The sequence below is a fragment of the Capra hircus genome, chromosome 9 (genome assembly GCF_001704415.2).
Source record: "Capra hircus breed San Clemente chromosome 9, ASM170441v1, whole genome shotgun sequence".
In the NCBI taxonomy this organism is placed as follows: domain Eukaryota; kingdom Metazoa; phylum Chordata; class Mammalia; order Artiodactyla; family Bovidae; genus Capra; species Capra hircus.
The window spans coordinates 60536166-60558486 of record NC_030816.1 but is presented as its reverse complement, the minus strand read 5'-3'; the positions used below and the strand labels follow the sequence as shown (position 1 = coordinate 60558486).

General features: G+C 37.3%; 1 protein-coding gene across 8 annotated transcripts in view; it reads left to right on the top strand.

The window, feature by feature from the left end:
- AHI1 (Abelson helper integration site 1) overlaps positions 1-22321 on the top strand; it is a 223469-nt gene that overhangs the window by 83447 nt on the left and 117701 nt on the right. For 7 of the 8 annotated variants that reach the window (XR_001918550.1, XR_001918549.1, XM_018053237.1 and 4 more), the window contains 2 exons: positions 9487-9683; positions 14456-14482. Coding sequence is in view for 6 of the 8 variants with exons in the window: in XM_018053237.1 (XP_017908726.1) it covers positions 9487-9683; positions 14456-14482 (224 nt within the window). In the remaining 2 variants the exon portion in view is untranslated. Of the gene's footprint in view, positions 1-9486; positions 9684-12499; positions 12742-14455; positions 14483-22321 lie in introns of those variants that run through there. The other variant, XM_018053240.1, reaches the window with a different exon arrangement.

Sequence of the window (22321 nt, the reverse complement as noted above, 5' to 3'; positions counted from 1 at the left end):
AAATGGAGCAAGTTCTTTTTTTTTTTTTTTTAAATCAGCTAAATAAGCTGTGAATGAGACCACAATGGTAGCTAAATGTATCATCCATCTTTCAGTTCTAGCAAAATCTGTGAAGAGTCAGCAAGCATCTTTCCCTGTTAAGCATATGTTCAGGTTGTGGTCTTCTGGGTCTTTCATTCTACTGACTTTTTGCTTTTTTTGGTAAGAAATATGATTTTTACTTTCAGAAGGCAGTTGTATTTGCCTGATGTTGAAAGAGTTAATCATCTAGTAATACAAAATTTAGTCACAAGGTACCACAAATAATGTACTTTTAGGATTCCCATAATAACAGAGTACTAGTCAGAGAAACGGCTTCTCCTGAATTAAATTTATGAAGCTAGACTTTAGCAATTAATGTTCTGTTATTAATCAATACTTGCCTACCTCAGAATGTAGGATCCTGTTCTACATTTAATGGTAATTACATATGATACAAAGCATTTTGCATGGACCTGGTACTATTTTAAGCACTTTACATGTATTTAAGTTTTCACGATAATCTTATGAGGTTGGTACCATAATTATCCCTCTTTTATGGGAACCAGGACTTGGATTCGTACAGTCTGGACTTGGAATACATGCTTTCATTTACTATGCAAAACTTTTTAGCAGATTTCCTGAAATACTAGCTTTTGATTGTCTAATATGCAAACCTTTTTTTGTTCCTACAAAACCATTTATTCTTCGTCTCTGTAAAACATGTGATTTTTTTGTATTATCTGTACTTTGTGGGAAGTAAAGTTGGAGACCTATTTGTCTTTTTTTTAAGTGGTGCCTAGGAGAAGGCAATGGCATCCCACTCCAGTACTCTTGCCTGGAAAATCCTGTGGATGGGGGAGCCTGGAAGGCTGCAGTCCATGGGGTCGCTGACGGTCGGACACAACTGAGCGACTTCACTCTCTCTTTTCACTTTCATGCATTGGAGAAGGAAATGGCAACTCACTCCAGTGTTCTTGCCTAGAGAATCCCAGAGACAGAGGAGCCTGGTGGGCTGCCGTCTATGGGGTCGCACAGAGTCAGACACGGCTGAAGTGACGCAGCAGCAGGCAGAATGCTGACATGTATTGAATACACATGTAGTATTTTATGTAGGATCAAACCTAGTTTTCAGAGTTGTCAGCATTGTATAATAATTCCAGGTAATGAGCCTAATTTTTCTCTAGGTGGCAGTATGTCCTCTGAGTCAGCATTAACTCTGGAGTGCTTTTCCGTCATTGTGTTTGAGACAAAGCAGATCTTTATTGAGCATCTATTGTGTGCCAAGTTGAACAGGGCTGTGAAACCCAGGAATCAGAACCATGTGCTTTTCCTATCTTTTATACTTCCTAAGTAGTTCATTAAACCTCTGGGAGAATTATAGTTGAACTGAAAAGCAACCTACTGTTGACACTAAACATTTTATTTATAGAATTCATATTTGTTAATGATCACCTCTGTTGGTCATTGTTGATAGGTGTATTTTTCACATTGTGACATGCTTTACCAGAGTTCATGTGATATATACCTTTACATCCTATAAAATTTTTGTTATAGAACTTGCCTAGTAACAATAAGCCCATGGTGTTTACTTATAAGGTCCTATACCTAACCTGTCATATTACTGATGTGCAGTAAATCCATAGAACAGAATTATCCACCCTTAAATTTTATAAAAATAAAGAATGAAAGACATGATCAATATGATTAATTAGTAAATTTGTGTCTAATAATAATAGTGGTAGTTGTAGTAGCTAACATCAAGTATTTCTGCTATCAAGCATTTATTTGTTTATTTATTAAGTATTCCCTACTCTAATTAGCATTTTACATACATTATCTTTACAGTCTTTCCCAGTCCTCGCAAGGTAGATGCCAGTATTATCCTCATTTTGCAGATGGTAAAACTGATGGCCAGGGAAATCAACCTGAATGACGTCACACAGTTGATAAAATGATGTCACTTGCCAGACTGTCTAACTCCAGAGCCTGTGTTTTTAAAACATTAAACTATCTGCTACACTACTAATTTAGTTTTTGTATTTCGTATTTCATGAAGTAACTAAAGAAGGTAGCCATATATACCTGTGGTGAAATGTAGCATTTGTTTTCAATTTTAATATTTAGGAAGACCCCTAAAAATTAAAACTTTGGTTGTCTAGTATCATTATTAATTGTTCACTCCTTTGCAAATGTTGGAGATAATTATAATACATTAAGCCATTATATTCTCAGTATAGTCCAAAATATGAATTTTCTTTATTATGTAATACTAAATTTTATTTTAATTAATATTTTAATATAACTACTTTTACAATATCTTTGCAATAAAGTAGTGTCTAGTTGAAATTTGACATCTGTGGTTTTGTGTATAAATTAATGGTGTTCTTGAAGTACAAATTATGAATGATTCAAAAACAGATATTAATATTATACTTGGATAATATTATCCTTATATATTCTATAATATAAGGATAATATATATATCCTATAATATAAGGATAATATAATCCTTATATTTGGATAAGATTAAGCTGTAACATATATAACTGTCTGCAGGTTAACATTTTGGATATCTGTTATTAGATTAGTAGGAGAAATTAAGATCGCATGGCAACCTACTCCAGTATTCTTGCCTGGAGAACCCTTTGGACAGAGAAGTCTGGTGGGCTATGTATGGTCCGGAGCATAGCATAGAGTTGAACACGGCTGAAGTGATTTATCACGTATGCATGCCAAATGTTAAGACATATTAAAGCCACCTGTTTCTTGATCATATCGTGAAGCATCTGTTTTAATATTACAGACACGATGAATACTCTGATAGAAGGCTTGTGTCATTTAAGGATTCAGGGCCTGTGGAAAATGTAGTCAACTTAATGGATTTGAGCACAAATCAGAGCGCTGAATTCCTGTCCAGGCATTTTGTTATTCTTACACTGGTGCTTTTTAAAATACCCCCAAAACAAAAAAAATGGTACTGTTCGAAATAGACAGTGTGGAGGGAAAGGCTGAAGAAGAAACTAGAGCATTTTGGTTCTAGACAAAAGGATATCACTTTCTATTTGACGCTGGTCAAAAAATTTATCATTTCTACGTGTGTTTTTTCACCTGAAAAATTAAAATAATTTTCTATCTTATCTCAGTGTTCTGTTAAAGGATAAAATGAAACTAGAAAGCAAAGATATGGAGCACTGATATACGGAGCAGTCTACAGCAGGGAAATCCTAGCTGTTTTCTGTAGCAGTAAACTATTTATTTCTCTAGTTTTGAAGTCTGGGAAGTCCAAGATCGAGGGACTGACAGATTCCGTGTCTAGTGAGAGCCCACTTTCTGGTTCATAGATAGCACCTTTTAGCTGTTACTTCATATGGTGGAAGGGGCAAGGGAGCTCTCTGAGGCCTCTTATATAAGGTCACTAAGGCCATTCATGAGGGCTCTGCTCTCATGACCTAATCACCTTCCCAAAGCCTCACCTCCTAATATCATTATCATGGGAGTTAGGACTTCAGGATAGGAATTTTAGGGGAACGTAACATTCAGACCACAGAAATTCTCTTCAGGAAGCAAACGTGAAAGGAAAAGGAGGAGGCTGCTACGTAACTGCAGAACGCTGAGACACTAAAGCAGTAGACTCACCAGCTTATAGTAATAGTATCATAATTAGAAATAGAAATATTTATAAGGTATCTGGGCTTCCCAGGTGGTGCTAGTAGTGAAGAACCCACCTGCCAATGCAGAGACAGACAAAGACACAGGTTCAGTCCCTGGATTGGGAAGGTGCCCTGGAGGAGAGCATGGCAACCCACTCCAGTATTCTTGCCTGGAGAGTCCCATGGACAGAGGAGCCTGGTGGGCTACATCCACGGGGTCGCAAAGAGTCGGACATGACTAAAGCGACTTAGGATGCATGCACGCATAAGGTATCCAGTAAGATAATTATGTACAGTAACAGGGCTACGTGTAATAGCAGATGTTGACCAAAGGTATTAAATGTTGAACCAAAAGGAAATCTTACTGTTAATATAGTGTAAAAGAAAGACTGTGCTATTTTTTAGTTATATTTTTATTATGAAGTTAATAACATAAGTACACATAAATTTTAATAATGACAAACCTTGTATTCTCTTCAAATACAAAAGGCACAGGATTAAAATATCTTATTTCCTCCATTCTTCCTCCTATAAAGATAAAAATCTCCTGAGCAAACCACTTTATTTTTTATGATTAAGCCCAGAACATACACAAAAGCACTGAACTTATATATATAAATCAGGATAGAGTGTCAGTTGTGAAAACATTTTAAGAACTTTTTAAATTATGTAAAATGTAGAATCCTAAATTTTATATGAAAGAAGATAAATTTAGAAGTATTTTGGATATAGGAAGGAAAGGAAATGACACAAAAGTTGTCACCTTTGTGTTCTCAGCACCTTGTCCATTGCTTTGCAGCACCACTCAGCACACAGCATGAATTTCTTGTTGACCTCCAAAACTTCAGACCCCCAAAAGGCAGGCAGTGTCTTTGTATTCCCAGGGCCTGCTCTAGTGTACCTCTCAGAGTCATGGAAGGATAGGGATGAGACTGTTAGAACGGTGAGTTTTCAACATAATTAGTTAGGTTAGAGCTAAATTAACATGAGAAAATGGCAAAGTGAAGAGGTACAGTTATCAAATTGCAACATCATACTCTAAATGTGACCGATATAATAATGATTTAGAAAGCTTTAAGTGTTAGAAGCATAGAGCTTAAAGGAATTTCAGAAACCACCTATTATAATCTATTTTATAATGAAATAATCTGCACAGTCTTGTACAAATAGATATTTCTAGTGGGTGGAGAAGGGGAAAGAATACAATAACTAGTAAGCAGCCTGTTTGTAGTACCTGAGAAACTGGGTCTTTATGAATATTATTGGACTTCCCTGGTGGCTCAGACGGTAAAGCGTCTGTCTACAGTGCGGGAGACCTGGGTTCAATCCCTGGGTTGGGAAGATCCCCTGGAGAAGGAAATGGCAATCCACTCCAGTACTATTGCCTGGAAAATCCCATGGACAGAGGAGCCTGGTAGACTACAGTCCATAGGGTCACAAAGAGTCGGACGGACACAACTGAGCAACTTTACTTTCACTTCACATGAATATTATTGGAGATTGTTTTATGACTCTTCACAGAACTAGAGGAGCTAAAGATAAAGTAGGGTGTTAATTTGACTGCTTGAAATCTAGTCAGATAGCTTTTCTACAGAAAATTCCCTTTAGACAATGGAAATAAGAATTCATAATTGCATGGGATTTATTTTTGTTATCTGCATCCATTTAGGCCTTTTTAGTCCTTTCTGAAAGGCATCTTAATGCTTGGAAAAATAAAGAAATACTTAGGCAATGCCTTTTGTAATTTTACTAGTTAGATAACTTACTTTTTTAAAAAAGGAAAAATGTTTAGCATAGCATAATGCTTAAAAAATACAGTCTGGCAAAAGGAATAAAATATTATCAAAATCCTACTATCCTACTATTCTGTATAGCTGTTGCTTATATTAGCATTGGTGCTTCTAATGAAGTGAAATCATGTTTGACTAATGGGTATTTGTGGGCTTCCTTGTTGGCTTAGTGGTAAAGAATCCACCTGCCAATGCAGGAGACGAGGGTTCAATCCCTGTGTTGGGAAGATCCCCTGGAGAAGGAAATGCAAACCACTCCAGTATTCTTGCCTGGGAAATCCTATGGACAGAGGAGCCCGGCAGGCTATAGTCCACGGGGTCGCAAAAGAGTCAGACACAGCTTAGTGACTAAACGACCCAAGGAGTCAGAAAATGCCATTAATTAGTTAAACCCAGTTTTACTTTCCAGTCGTAGTAGCAGAACCTGATGAAACGTTAAAAGGCCAATTTTATTTTTTTAACTTTTTATTTTGTATTGGAATGTAGCCAATTAACAATGTTGTGATAGTTTCAGGTGGACAGCAAAGGGAGTCAGCCATACAAATACATGTATCCATTCTCCCCAAACTCCCACCATCCAGCCTGCCACATAGCACTAAGCAGAGTTCCCTAGGCTATACAGTAGGGAAAGGACAATTTTAGAAGGCAAAGATCATGGAACATGATTTTTACATCTTGATTCATTCATCCCTGACTGATACTAGTGTTAAACCTCCAATCTTTGAGCACTTTTCTTCTACAGCTTCAAAGTTTCTCTTTGTTCTTTAAACAGTCTTCTATTTGAGGTAGATAAATGTTCTGAGTGTTAGGAAAAGAAATCCAAACTGTGTACTGAAAGATAATAGTCAGACCCACAAAAATCTAAGTGTTGGCACAGCTACACTTCCAACTGAGAACAGTAATTGGTGCTGAGGAATGCGCATCACTACAAGGGTGAGTGGTAAGGTGGTCTCCTTCAATTTTGTCTTCTGGTTCTTACCACTATCAAAGTCTGCAGGCAGAGAGCCCCTACTGTCCTTGAGCTATTCCTCACTTAGAACCTGTGAATGAAGTAGTCGGAATGAAGTAGTACATGAATATAAAGATTAAAGACCTAAAATTGTTTATACATGCTCTCTCAAGTCCATTCTTCTTGAAACCAAGGTTGATGACTTTTTTAAAAAGTGATCATCTTTTTGTATATTCATGATACTGCTTTATAAACTTTTTTCTTCTGATTAATAATATATTGTGAGAAACTTTCCATCATGATAATTATACATATGTACATAATTTTACTGGCTGAATTCTGTTTCACTAAATGAATACACTGATTTATTTAAACAACTGTTGTTGCACAATTCCACTGTTATATGTTTTTATTATTGTAAGCAATACTTTAGTACACACCTGCCTACCCTTACTCAGTTTATTCCTTGGGAAAAAAATATCTTGAGGTACAGTGGGTTAGTGGAATAGGCAATAAAAGAAACAGAACTTTCCAATTTGCCTTTTTCTCCTTATTTCTGCTTTAATTATTAGTAAGGTTGGCTATATAGTTCTTGTTTTGTGATTTTTCAAAACTGTCATTTGCCCATTTTTCTGTTGGATTATTTATTTTTAATTGATTTGGTGGAGATTCTGAATAATAACCCCTTCTATCACTTTCTGTTAGCACTTTTATCGAGGTATAACTGACAATAAACTGTATATATATATTTTTTCTTTTTAGATTTTTTTTTAGTGTGGACCATTTTAAAGTTTTTATTGAATTTGTTACAATATCATTTCTGTTTTATGTTTTGGTTTTTTGGCCTCTAGGCATGTGGGATTTTAGCTCCGTAACCAGGGATCCACCTTGCATTGTAAGGCAGAATTTTAATCACTGTACCTCCAGGGAAGTCCCCCTAAACTGCATATATTTTAAAAGTACACGCTGATAAGTCAAGTCATATTTATATACTTGTAAGACTATCACCTCAATCAAGATAATGAACATATCCATCGTCCCCCAAAGTTACTTTGTGTTCCTTGGTCATCTCCCTACCTCCTCCTCCCATGAGGCAAACACTGAATTATTTTGAATTTTCTAGATTTGTATATAAGTGAAACAGTATATGCCATATGCTCATTTTGTTGTTGTTGTTCTGGCTTCTGTCACTCATACTTACTTTGAAGTTTGTATTACTTTGTGTTTTAGAGTTTATCAATAGTTCTTTTTTATTTCTGAGTATTATTTTATTGTACTGCTATATCATGGTTTGTTTTTCCATTCACCTGTTGATGGGCATTTGAGTTTTATTTAGTTTTTAGCTACTACAAATAAAGATGCTATGAATATTCACCTACACATATGTTTTTATTTCTCTTGAGTAAATTCGCAAGAGTAGAAGGGCTGGATCTCTTTGCAGACGTATGTTTTAAGAAGCTGCCAAACTGTTGTCTAAACTGGTTGTATCATTTAATTTTCTTACCAGTAGTCTATGTTTCAGTATCTCTGTATCTTTTCAAAATTTGAAATGGGTAATCCTTTTAATTTTAGACTTTATAATTGGGTAGAGGGCTATTTCATTTTGATTTTAATTTGCCTATCTTTAATGACTAATGATGGTAACCACCTTTTTGGTGCTCACCATCCATATTTCTTTTTCAGTCAATTGTATGTTCGAATCTCTTGCCCGCTTGTAAAATGGGCTTGTTTGTTCTCTGATTGTTGACCTTTGAGAGTTAGGTTTCCTTTGTACATGTGGTGCTCTGTCAGATATGTGACTTGCAAGTATTTCTCTCTGTTTTTGGCTTTTCTTCTGTCTTAAGAACTTTAAAGAACAGACTTTGAAATTTTTATGAAGTCCAAAACTGCCATTTTTTTCTTCTATGGATTTTTAAGTTGCATAATTATATAATCAAGGTAATACTATTTTAAATGATTACTTTTTTTTTCCTTTGTACTTACAGGCATTTAAAAAATTTCAAATCCATTTATTTTAAATGAGATGCCTGTGAAAGCATCCTGAAAATCACAGAGTTACAATAGAGGTGCTATTTCCTTCCTCCTCCTTCCCCTCCTCATCGTCCCTGTCATCAAAAACATTCAACTTGTGAGCCTTCTGTTCCACTCTGGAGAATTAATCCAAAGGAAAACCTCCTTTAAAAAAAACAAACTACAAAAGCACTTACTCACATACTTCCCAGGTGGCTCAGACACTAAAGAAACTGCCTGCAATGTGGAAGACCTGGGTTTGATCCCTGGGTCAGGAAGATCCCCTGGAGGAGGTCATGGCAACCCGCTGCAATATTCTTGCCTGGAGAATTCCATGCACAGACAAGCCTGGTGGGCTATCGTCTGTGGGGTCGCAAAGAGTCAGACTCAGACTGAGCAATTTAGCACTTTCTTTCACTTTTCTTTACTTACATATGGTCTATAATGAGGGAAAATAGAAAACATTGTAAGTATTTAACAATAGGAGAATACATAAATAAACTGTGGTGCTTCTTTCAATGAGATATTGTAAGGCATTTATAAATGGTAATTATACAGTTGTAGAAATAGAAAAAAATTACATTTAAATTGAAAAACTGTTAAATTGTGTTTACACTCATAACCTTACATAAAACGTACATATGGATAAAGATTAGGAGGGGCATAGAAATATGAAAACAGTTGTTTTAAAAGATAGGTTTGTGAATAATCGTTTTTATTGTTTTTATATTTTCTTTAATTCTATTTTGTGTTTTTTTTTGTACTGTGTGTTCTGTATGTATCTCTTTCAAGCTAGGATCTTATTCCAGTGTGTCATATTTACCAGTCCCAGATACTGCATGGCCTTCCAGGCTCTGTTACACTGCCTGACATGAGGTTACCTGTGAAATCAGTTCGTTTCCTTCTTTATGGTTTTGTCAGTCATGTTGTATTATTATTATGCAGTATTTAAAATGTTTTATGCACTTTCTGATCATGTGTTTAATGCTTCCGTTTCATGGCTTAATTTTTCCATTGTGCTTTTACTGTGATGATTAACTAATCATGGACTTGTTTTTTTTCCCAGTTGCCCAGCAGGAGGCTGAAATGTTCAGACGTTACAATGGAACCTTTCCATTACCTGGAATACACCAAAGTCAGGGTGCTTTATGCACCTGCCCTAAACTGCCTCGTCAAGGATCCTTTCAGACTGATGACTGTGTTCCCACTGAACATTCTTCAGTGAAGATGCAACAAGTGAAACAGAAAATCGATTCTGTCACAGTATGTTTATTTCATTTTATGCAGTAGACAAGTTGGAAGCTTTAAAACTATTTCAATCCTGTTTTACACACCCATGCCAATAAATATTAATTGAATGGAAAAAGTGAGTGTTAGTCACTTAGTCATATCCAACTCTTTGTGACCCCATGAACTATAGTCCACCATGTTCCTCTGTCCATGTAGATTCTCCAGGCAAGAATACTGGAGTGGATTGCCATGCCCTCCTCCAGAAGATCTTCCCAACCCAGGGATTGAACTCAGGTCTCCTGCATTGCAGGCAGATTCTTTGCCACCCAAACCACTAGGCAATTCCAGTAGTTACTTAAAACTAGGCCTTCTTCTACGTGCATAGTTACTTTCTGGTCCTTGTTTTAAAATCACTAACTTCAGTAAGCAAACTAAACTTAGGATAATCTATTATGTTTTCCTGGCCTGATAGATTCTGTAACTATCAGCCCAAGACCTGTTTCTCTATTTCAAAAGTATGTGTCTATAGGCACATATACAGCATATAGGCACACACGTGTACGACAACCAACCAACCTGGAAAAATACTTAAAATATAAAAGAAACAGCCTTCTTAATATGCAAGAACTAAAAAACAAAGTAGTGAGACTTCAATTAGGAAATGGATAAAAGAAATAAACATGTACTTCCATAAAGAATAGGTACAAGTGTTTCATAAACGTATTTTAAAGTTCCATCTTACTTCTAAGAAAGGTAGTGCCACCAAAACCAGATATTTGCTGCAAAACTGGAAAATAGATGATAAAAATGAGAAGGACAATGCTTGGTTAAAAGTCCTGTTTTATTCTGTTAGTGATAAATTACTATACAGTCTTTCTCAAAGTTAAGTGGTAAAATGTATTGAGAAGGTAGAACATCCTTAAAAATCCTTATACTCTTTGACCATAATAATTCTTTTACTGAGAACTAGCCTTAAAGACATGGACTTCACAGGCTTGTTTTTTGTTGTGTTCCCCCTTTTGGTGCATTGCCTGGCACTTAATAAATCATCCCTTCTTCTCCTCCTTTGATAGGAATATTGACCAGTTTTAAACCAAACATAGGAAGAACTACATTGAGACATCTTTAGTTTGGACTGTATTTTCTATCTCTCTCCTTTTCCTTTTTTATAGAGTTATGGAGTGTGAGTTATGCAGATCACACAGGCAAGGAGGGTTAGGTTTAGTTGGAATATGGGGGAATTTATATGTCTCATATAAATTTTAGAATATATGACTATAAATTAATGATTTCAATGTTGTAAATCTGTATATTTTAACATTTTAAAATAACTGAATAATGCATTGTGTTCCAAATTTTAAGAGGAAGTATGAATAGATAAATGGAGTTTTAAAACTTAGAGAAAAATATTTATTCAGTAGGGGGACAAAAAGGTGGCCTTGTCTAAAATATTGCATGGCAATATGACTTCATCTATAGACCTAAGAGCAACTCACAGACAGACATATAAAAAAAATTTTTCCTACAGCCTGTCAGTCTTTACACTGTAAAGCTTAACATTCTGGAATCACCTTGGTCTTGGAGTTTTTTACCTGCACCATCTTTTATAGCTGTCATCCTCAGATAAATGAAAGGATGTAAGAACAAATGAAAGTAGATGTATAGGAAAAAAATTTTTTAATGTATTTCAGAAAAATATTTTTTAAGATATGAAATCAAAGGCAAGGGGAAAATAAACTGATACTTTATTATAAGCGAAAAGCTTTTTGTCTTACAATCATTGATTTATTTAGCTTTTGCTAAACTTTACTTTTAAAAATTATTCAGATGTACGCTTTGGGATTGAGGTAGATGAGGCTTCCTTTGGAAATGAAAGCCTTGTCTATGTGCTGTGGTTTTGTAAAACCATATATTTCCCGTGTTAAGAGAATTCTTTGAACTTTTTTTCAAATGTTCTCTGCAGATTGTTTTCTCTCAGAATGTAAGTAGTATGTACGGGAGTAAAAACAAAATGTCATCTTTGTTCCCACGGAAGCTCCATTCTGTTTACATTTTGCAGGCATTTAGGTTCACTAGATTCCCACCTTTGGTCACAGTGCCTTTTCTCATATTTCCTGAACTGTGTTTTGTTTGTTATTGTTCAATCGCTTAGTCTTGTCCAACTCTTTGCAGCCCCACAGACTGTAGCATGTCAGGCTTCCTTGTCCTTTCCTATCTTCTGGAATTTGCTCAAACTCATGTCCATTGAGTTGGTGATGCCATCCAACCATCTAATCCTGTCACCTCCTTCTCCGCCTGCCCTCAGTCTTTCCCAGCATCAGGGTCTTTTCCAGTGAGTTGGCTCTTTGCATTAGGTGATCAAAGTATTAGAGCTTCCGCTTCAGCAGCAGTCCTTCCAATGAATATTTAGGGTTGATTTCCTTTAGGATTGACTGATTTGACCTCCTTGCTGTCCACGGGACTCTCGAGAGTCTTCTCCATTTCAGTAGACCCCAGATTCCTTTTTCTGTTAGGTTTCTGTTACTTAGTTTATAAAAGACTCTGTCATTAGTCTTCTATGTAGAAGTCTAATAGAGAAAACTGTATTACTTCTATATTATATAAGACTCTATCCCTGATTATACTTCATTCTTTGTAACCACAGAAGGAATGTTTTTCTAAGAAAATATAGTTCAAGTTTAGGGTGTGCTTTGTGTATGTGTGAATTTTGCATAATAAGTTCAGCTCCGCAGACATTTCATAGGTGTTTACTCATGAATGAGTAAAAGTTGCCAAAAATAGATAATTTGCTGTTCTTGGTAGCTTTATCATTTACTCATAATAAAACTCAGCTGTTTCATACTTAACAGAGCCAGCACTGTGCTACCGCTGCAGCATCACCTACAAGGCTCTGCAACCCAGCGAAGACCTCACAGGTAGACAGAATCTTGAGAGCAGTGACACTGCTCATTCTAAGGTTTCAGACTCAGAATTTTGGTCTTATCAGTATATCCAGAGATCCTCAGAATCTGGGGTACCTGCTAAGAGTAAGCGGTCCTACAAAAAGTTGCTCTCCTATAAACTTAAATATCTTATAATGAAAAGTATACCTCTTCAGCTGCCTGAGCACTCAAGATCACTCTCCCTTTTAGAAATTTACCTACTATCTAGGTCAGTGATCACAGAGTCATAGGGTTTGAATGGGTTTAAAAAATGCTTTAGAGACTTCCCTGGTGGCCCAGTGGAATAAGATTCTGTGCTTCCAATGTAGGGGGCACAGGTTTGATCCCTGGTTGGGAAACTAAGAATCCCATGTACTGCATATGGTGTGGCTGAAAAAATTTAAATAGAAATTAATAACTAAAATACTGTATGCCAGTTTTGGAAAAAAAAAATGATTAATTTTCTCTATCCCATGGGAGATTTCATCTTATAATAATTAGTGATAGTTAACTCTTATTTCAGAGAAGGCAATGGCAACCCACTCCAGTACTCTTGCCTGGAAAATCCCATGGACAGAGGAGCCTGGTAGGCTGCAGTCCATGCGGTTGCTACGAGTCAGACACAACTGAGCGACTTCACTTTCACTTTTCACTTTCATGAATTGGAGAAGGAAATGGCAACCCGCTCCAGTGTTCTTGCCTGGAAAATCCCAGGGACAGCGGAGCTTGGTGGGCTGCCATCTGTGGGGTCGCACAGTCAGACACAACTGAAGCAATTTAGCAGCAGCAGCAGCAGCAACATCTATTTAATTATGGTTAGTAACTGACATAATGAATTTCCAGTACTGTGCTGAGTGTTTTACATGTTCATTGTATTTAACCCTCAAAACCATCCTATAACATAGATGCTAGTGTTATCCCCATTTTAGAGAAGATTCTAGTTGAGGCTTTCAGAGATCAAGCAGTGTTGCCAGTCTTACACAAATGGAAACATTGGAGCTGAGCTTTAGTCCAGGCCATCAGAATCCCATGCCCCAGTCAGTTTTACTGTGTCCTTTTAGTGACTGAGATTACTAATATCCTTTAGATGTAGGGTATGTCCCTTCGCAGTTTCTGGATTTGAAAAAAAAAAAAAAAGGATGTTCTTTTTCAGTTCTCTTTTTTTCTAAACTCCACATTGTTAACATTTTTCTCTAGTTCTATACTAGACTGATGATACATGCTGGTTAACTTTAACTGGACTTGAATATTATTTGTATCTGTTTAGCAGCAAATTTCCAAGTCATTTATTTTATGTTGACTTTGACTAATTTCTTTTTTCAAAAGTGACTTTTTTTTGGTCCTATCCCATGAGTTGTAGGCAATTCCTTTCTTTTGCTCCTCCAGTCATATACTTTACTCTTCAGAAATGTTTATTATTAGATTTCCTCTGGAGTAACTTATTAATGTGAGAATTATATGTATGGGTATTGTTATTTATAGAGATACTTCTATACTGCAGTTCAGACTGTATCTTTTAGATATGTTAGTGTTCCAGTACAAAATTTTAGTGTGTACGTTACGTTTATTGAGGAGACAAACTTTTCTCCTGTGAGGAGACACAGGCAGATACATGTGGGCCCTCCAGAGTCTTCTTTGTCAGTGCCTTTTCTTTTGGCAAGTTAGATTTACCAAAGTCATGTCACCGAGTCTCTTAATTTTACCCTCTCTGCAGCTCATTGGAACAGGGCGGAGTGACACCTGCATGTGAGAGATTAAAAAACACTCTCCCGGATGTTGATTTTGGTTTTTAAAAAGATTAATAGTTGAATGTGTTAAAAAGAATTGATATTTTTAAATGAAGTTATGGCTATCTCTTCACTTATTTTATTGTGTTTCTTTTAGGAGGTGATACAAGCCTGTGCAGCGAAGGTAAGTGGTTTTTTATGTCAGGAAGGCAACTTCAGTTTCCATTGTGATGACCCACAGAATTGAAACGTACCATTCATAGTTTTAATAGAACTTTTGGAAGAACTTCTTCTGATACCTGTTTGTTACAATTGGTGTTGAATTTATCAAGGAATCATAATACTAGAACCTGAGAATTTAGCAAGTAGCTTACTGTTTTTGAAGATTTAAGAATATTAAGGAATTGGGATGTATCAATACTTTCAGTAAAGGGTGAGTAAGATCATTTCCTTCTCTGAGAGAAATACAATGTGATACTTTATAGGTAAGAGACACCAACACAGTTCCAGTGTGTGAATGGGGCGTAAAGTGTATAAGCCTTGAAATGAATGGAAGCTGTGCACAAATAGTAATAATGTATTGTGCCCTGGATTATTTGTGCCTTGTTTCATACTTCCTTTCCCATTTAACTATGTAACAGTCCTGAGAGACAGGTTAGAGATGATTGTTATTCCACTTTTAGAAAGGAGGAAAATGAAGTTGAGAGAGGTTTAAGTGATTTGCCCAAAACCCCAAAGTCAGTCTGAAAATGGAGATTGATATGAAGAGGCTCTTGGTTGGTAAACAATTGCAACTAAACTATATCTGAGTTGCTTTCAACCTAGCAGCTTTCTTTAGTTGTCTTCCTTTAACCAGCAAGGTTATTTTATGTACAAACTTCAACGCAGTTGTCAAGAAAATAAGTTTTATTTAAAAGAGCTGGAATGACACCACTTGTCCATTCTTCCCTCTTATATTTTCTCCTGTCCATTTCCAAAATTCAGGAGAATCATGAGATATCCGTTTATTTGTCATATATGGTTATATATTGTCACAAAGTAAAAGGGTGAGGTCTCCGGAAGGGAAAGAATTAAAGTGGTATTAGTACAGTCAAAGCCTGCTTTATGTAATGTCAGTGCAATAGAAATACTGTCTTTACTCAGCGGACACCTCCTACCACGTGGCAGGTGCTTAGAATACAGAAGTTAGTAGGCTATTGTCTCGATCCACATGAGGCATCTTGTGGAGGAAATGTGTCAGAAAACACTAGGCTTATCCCATCACTGAGCTGTCCAGTATCAGTCAGGACCCATCACTTTTTTACCTAATTATCACAAGTCAACAGGAAATAGAATAGAGACAAGGGGAAGGAAGATGAGGGGAAAAAAAGAGAACAAGCTTTATTCTGACTTGAGCTGCAGATGTTCAGGAAACTTGTTCCTGATAGCAATGATTGGTGTAATGATTGTAGCTCCAAGATTACTAAATGTTCTTAAGTATGTATAGTGTATAAAACTGGAGTCAAAAAATAGTTTATCCTCTCGATTAGCAGTTCAGAGCTATTTCTCTTTATTTTTACAAATATGTTATGTACCCCTCTTTTGTAATGCTGTCTGAATGCCCAAAGAGTAAAGTGTTCTGCACATATTTGGCAAGGCTTTATGGAGAACATCCTCTGCTAATCTGGAAACTTCCTGAGGGTAGAGGTTCATGTCATTCAGCTTCGTGTTACTAGTACTTAACAAAAAGTAGAATAAATTATGATTGCAAATATGACATTTTTGGAAATCAGTCAAGGTATGGAAAGATTGGGCTTCCCAGGTGATGCTAGTAGCAAAGATCCTGACTGCCACTGCAGAAGACATAAGAGATGCAGGTTTGATCCCTGGGTCAGGAAGATCCCCTGGAGGAGGGCAGAGCTACCCACTCCAGTATTCCTGCCTGGAGAATCCCATGGACAGAGGAGCCTGATGGGCTATAAAGAGTCAGACATAACTGAAGAGACTTAGAAGCAGTAGCAGGAGCATGGAAAGATTAACCTACTAGTGTCTTTAGTTATTTTCTTTTTTTGTGACAGTTTTATTGATGGCTTTCCTGGTGACTCAGACGGTAAAGCGTCTGCCTACAATGTGGGAGACCCGGCTTTGACCCCTGGGTTGGGAAGATACTCTGGAGAAGGAAATGGCAATCCACTCCAGTACTATTGCCTGGAAAATCCGATGGATAGAGGAGCCTGGTAGGCTACAGTCTATGGGGTCACAAAGAGTCGGACACAACTGAGCAACTTCACTTTTATTGAGATATAATACACATACCACAATAGTCATGCTTTCAAAGTGTACAGTTTACGGGTTTTATCATATACATAGAATTGGCAACCATCACTATTGTTTCTCCAAAAAGAGAGATTTTTCCCTCCAAAAAGAAACCCCATTTTCTCTTAGCAGTCATTCTCCATTTCTGGGTAAGGACATGCACACAGGCACACGCACGTGCACACACACCCCACGCCCCAAACAAAGCACTCAAACTCCTGGTAACCAGCAGGAGTGGTTTATACCTTCTGTCTCTGTATATTTGCCAACTGGTTATTTAATATAAATAGATTCGTAAAATATATGGTCATTTATTACTGGCTTTCCATAGCTTAGAATAGTGTTTTCTTGAGTCCACTTGATAAGGAACTGATCCTGTCCTGCGAAAGTTCTCATCTAGATATTAAACTGGCATGCTGAAGGAGCAGAAAGAAGATCACTAATCTTAAGTGGGATAGTGAGCAAGTGAGGAAGAGCAGTGTTTCATGACAAGTTGGGGAGAAGCTCAGGAGATCAGGCCAGACTTTTAAACGGTCTTGTAAGCATGGTAATGTAGAGGAGGAAAAGCTTTACCTTCTGCCCTTATAGGTTCTGTGACTGGTCTAAGGATTAAATTGGCAGAGACAGATTAACAGGAGAAAAAAATGCAATTTTAATTTCATACATATGTGAGCCCCACAAAGATGTGGGATGCCAAAGACTGCCAGTTAGCTGGGACTTATATACTATCCTAAGCCTAGAAAAGGGATGGAGGACTCTGACACTTTTGGGGCAGAACGCAACTCAAGAGAAGGTAAGAGAAGGAGCTGATTGGTAGACATAAGTCTCTCAGGTGAAAAAGTTGTTCCTAATGATAAATGGCTGTTTTCCTGGTACAGAACTCCATTCTAATGTCTGTCTCTCTTACAAAAGATAGCTTCTACTCTGTGTTCAGAATGCCTGTGTTTATAGTTTCTCAAAGTAATCCTTATGCAAAAGAGGCACATTTTTGGGTGGCATATTCTACTATCCTTCAGTAAGGAGTTTAGGATATTAGAGAAACAAGTGACTGAGATGTTAAGCTGGAAAGAACGTGAGAATGGATTTTATTTTATTTATTTATTTATTTATTTATTTATTTATTTTTTTGAGAATGGATTTTAAAAGGCGAGTAACAGTCTTCAGTTCAAGGAAGAGGAGATTGTGGCCTATACTAGGATGGTGTTACAAGGTTAACTGAGGCATATTAAACATTTTAGGAGGGTTTTCTTTGAGCAAAAATCGAATTCGAATTGGTTAGGGCCAAGCCTAGGGTCATTTAGAAGCTTTTCACCAGCAGGAGATGGGGAAAGACTCCTAGAGAGAAAAGGCAGAGGCAGAACAAGGAAGTTACTGATTGGCTATAGTTTAAAGCCCAGTTGGCTGTTGGGATTAGTTGTCCTTAGGTTTCAGTGTTGAAACCTCGAAGTATTTACAGGCTTAGATTTTGTTTTGCTTATGTGATCATAGGCCACCTGGCATTAAAGCCACTTCAGTCTAATCCTTGAATTGGTTTAAGAGTTGTAATAATGGGAGTGCAAGCAGTGGACAGATTTAGGATGTATTTTAGAAGTAGATTCAGCACAACATGGTGATGGATTAGATGTGGTGTAAGTGAGAGAAGGAGAAATTAGACATCACTTCTGTGTTGCTGCTTACAGCCACTGTGTAGATGCTGGTAGAGCTTTTTAATGAGATGAGGACTGCTGGAATGGAGTTTTCTATATGAATGTAGCTGAGAAGTAAGCAATTGGATATTTGAGTCTTGAGCCCTGGAGAGAGCTCAGGGTAAAAGCTGTATTTGTTCTAAACTGTCAGATTTGGTACGATCACCTGGAGAGAGAGTATAGCTAAGTACCTGAGACCCTGAAGAGAGTATGTCAGGAAATCTCACAGGGAGTATTTTAAGGAAGAGGAGTGATAAGCAGTCACATGCTGTTGAGCGAATGAGTAAAACGAGGACAGAAAATTGGCAGGATGATGTCCTTTGGTTTCCTAGATGAGTGCTGTTTCAGTGAGTGGTTGAGAGAAAAGCTCAGTTGAAGTGGGTCAAAGACAGAATGGGAGTCGATAAAGCAGAGACTGTGTAGACCATTCTTTTAAGAAAGTTTAACTGAGGAGCAGAGAAGCAGCAACTGGAGGAGAACATCAGATGGACAATATTAAAGTATGTTTATTTGCTGCTGGGAATAATTCAGTGGTGACGGAGAAATTGATAACGTCTCATGGAGGTGGTTATTGCTGGACTCAAGTCCTTGAAGAAATGAGAGGGAATCAAATTCTGAATGCCAGTGGAGAAACTGGCCTTTAAGAGGAGTGTTCATCCTCTCTGATAGGCACATAGGTAGAAACTATGGGTAGATGCTCAGATAAAGATTTGATGATGGAAAGATAAAAAGAGTTCTCATCTCATTACTTCCGAGACAGTAATTGGTATTAGAAGTCTTCCATTGCTCTCACATAAACTTATAATTTCCAAGTTTCCTTGCTCTTTCCTTTGTTTAGAGACGGATTGAATCATATCAGAAATGGTATTGCCTGGAGGAATCTCTTTCCGTTAAGCTTTGTATGATTCCTCACAAATGGGATTAATCTGTTTTTCTCATGTTGCCAGACACATTGATTCATACTTGGCATGTTATTTAATTGAGTTTATTCTGCCTTAAATTTATAATTAATTTTGCCTATATTCTCCAGAATTAAAGTATGAATTTCCTCAGGGAGGAACAATTATATTTTTTCTTTCCTCTCATCTTCCTCTCCTCTCTTCCTTCTTTCTGTTTCTTTAGATTTTACATGGTATTGTTTCCAGCTCTAATCTTTACATGTCTGAATTTCCCTACTTCTCTGTAAGCTTCTTGAAGCCAGAGGACTTTTATCTTTTTTTTTCAATTATTAATGTCATGTGTATTCAGTTCAGTTCAGTCACTCAGTCATGTCCAGCTCTTCGCAACCCCATGGGCTGCAGCACGCTGGGCCTCCCTGTCTATCACCAACTCCTGGAGCTTGCTCAGATTCATGTCTATTGAGTCAGTGATGCCATGCAACCATCTTATCCTCTGTTATCCCCTTCTCCTCCCGCCTTCAATCTTTCCCAGCATCAGGGTCTTTTCAAATGAGTCAGTTCTTTGCATCAGGTGGCCAAAGTATTGGAGTTTCAGCTTCAACATCAGCCCTTCCAATGAACACCCAGGACTGATCTCTTTTAGGATGGACTGGTTGGATCTCCTTGCAGTCCAAGGGACTCTGAAGAGTCTTCTCCAACACCACAGTTCAAAAGCATCAATTCTTCTGCACTCAGCTTTCTTTATTGTCCAACTCTCACATCCATACATGACTACTGGAAAAACCATAGCCTTAATTAGATGGACTTTTGTTGGCAAAGTAATGTCTCTGCTTTTTAATATGCTGTCTAGGTTGGTCATAACTTTCCTTCCAAGGAGTAAGTGTCTTTTATTTTTATGGCTGCAGTCACCATCTGCAGTGATTTTGGCGCCCCCCAAAATAAAGTCTGCCACTGTTTCCACTGTTTCTCCATCTATTTGCCATGAACTGATGGGACCAGATGCCATGATCTTAGTTTTCTGAATGTTGAGCTTTAAGCCAACTTTTTCACTCTCTTCTTTCACTTTCATCAAGAGGCTTTTTAGCTCCTCTTCACTTTCTGCCATAAGGGTGGTGTCATCTACATATCTGAGGTTATTGTTATTTCTCCTGGCAATCTTGATTCCAGCATGTGCTTCATCCAGCCCAGCATTTTTCATGATGTAGTACTATGCATACAAGTTAAATAATCAGGGTGACAATATACAGCCTTGACGTACTCCTTTTTCTATTTAGAACCAGTCTGTTGTTCCATGCTGGGTCATATGGTGATTTTATTCCTAGTTTTTTAAAGAATCTCCATACTGTCTTCCATAGTGGCTGTATCAACTTACATTCCCACCAACAGTGCAAGTGCATTCCCTTTTCTCCACACCCTCTCCAGCATTTATTGTTTGTAGACTTTTTGATGATAACCATTCTGACCTGTGTGAGGTGATATCTCATTGTGGTTTTGATTTGCATTTCTCTAATAATGAGCGATGTTGAGGATCTTTTCGTGTGTTTGTTAGCCGTCTATATGTTTTCTTTGAAGAAATGTCTGTTTAGGTCTTTTTCCCACTTTCTGTTTGGGTTGTTTGTTTTTCTAGCATTGAGTTGTATGAGCTGCTTGTATATTTTGGAAATGAATCCTTTGTCAGTTGTTTCATTTGCTGTTATTTTCTCCCATTCTGAGGGTGTCTTTTCACTTTGCTTATAGTTTCCTTTGCTTTGCAAAAGCTTTTAAGTTTAATCATGTCCCACTTGTTTACTTTTGTTTTTATTTCCGTTACCTCTAGGAGGTGGGTCATAGTGGATCTTGCTTTGGTTTATGTCATCGAGTGTCCTGCCTATGTTTTTCCTCTAAGAGTTTTATAGTTTCTGGTCTTATGTTTAGGTCTTTGATCTGTTTTGAGTTTATTTTTGTGTATGTGTTAGGAAGTGTTCTAACACTGTTTTACATGTATCTGTCCAATTTTCCCAGCACCATTTATTGAAGACACTGTCTTTACTCCATTTAATATTCTTCCCTTCTTTGTCAAAAATAAGGTACCCATAGTGCATGGGTTTATTTCTTCCTCTCCAGTATTCCTGCCTGGAGAGTTCCATGGTAGGAGGTTACAGTCCATGGGGTTGCAAAGAGTCAGACACAGCTGAGTGACTAACACTTTAGCTTTCAATTTCAGCTACGGAATCAGAGTCAAAGATAAAATAGAAGAACAAAAGATGCTCCTAGTGCTCTTATCACTTAAGAAATGACAACAGTTTTAGGAGTTCTGTGCCAAGAACTAGGGCCAGAGACCTATATGTATATATTTTTCTATTATTTCATACCCCTGTTTCTAGATTTAAATATGGGTATTGAGTTTCTTACTTTTAAGCCCATTATTCTGTAATTCTTATCATCAGAAAGTCAGTTACATTTGAGAAGTCTTGAATATAAATACCACCTTAAATTTGGGTAAGGTTTTAAAACATGCACTGCTTTCATATGTATTAATGAGTTTGACTTTTTATAAGGTTATACCAGCCATTTACTTAACAAATGTATATAAACAAAACCTGTCTCTTACCCTCAAAAAATTATAGTCTCATGGATGATAGCTTACTAAGTAAGCGTCCTAAAGTACTACCAGTGCCGTGATACTATAAGGTGTGGGAATAGTGGGGAGACAAAGAAGGAGGTCCATCTGGTCAACAAAGGTCAGTCTAGTCAAAGCTGTGGTTTTTCCAGTTCTGATGTATGGATACTGCAAGGAGATCAAAGCAGTCAATCCTAAAGGAAATGTGTCCTGAATATTCATTGGAAGGACTGATGCTGAAGCTGAAGCTCCAATACTTTGGCCACCTGATGGGAAGAACTGACTCATTGGAAAAGCCCCTGATGCTGGGAGAGATTGAAGGTGGGAAGAGAAGGGAACGACAGAGGATGAGATGGTTGGATGGCATCACCGACTCAATGGACATGAGTTTAAACAAGCTCCAGGAGTTGGTGATGGACAGGGAAGCCTGGTATGCTGCAGTCCATGGGGTCGCAAAGAAGTCAGACACAACTGAGCGACTGAGCTGACTGAAAGTAGGAGGAGATAAGTTCTAATGGGAAAGTCTGAAAGACTTTTTGTGCCTG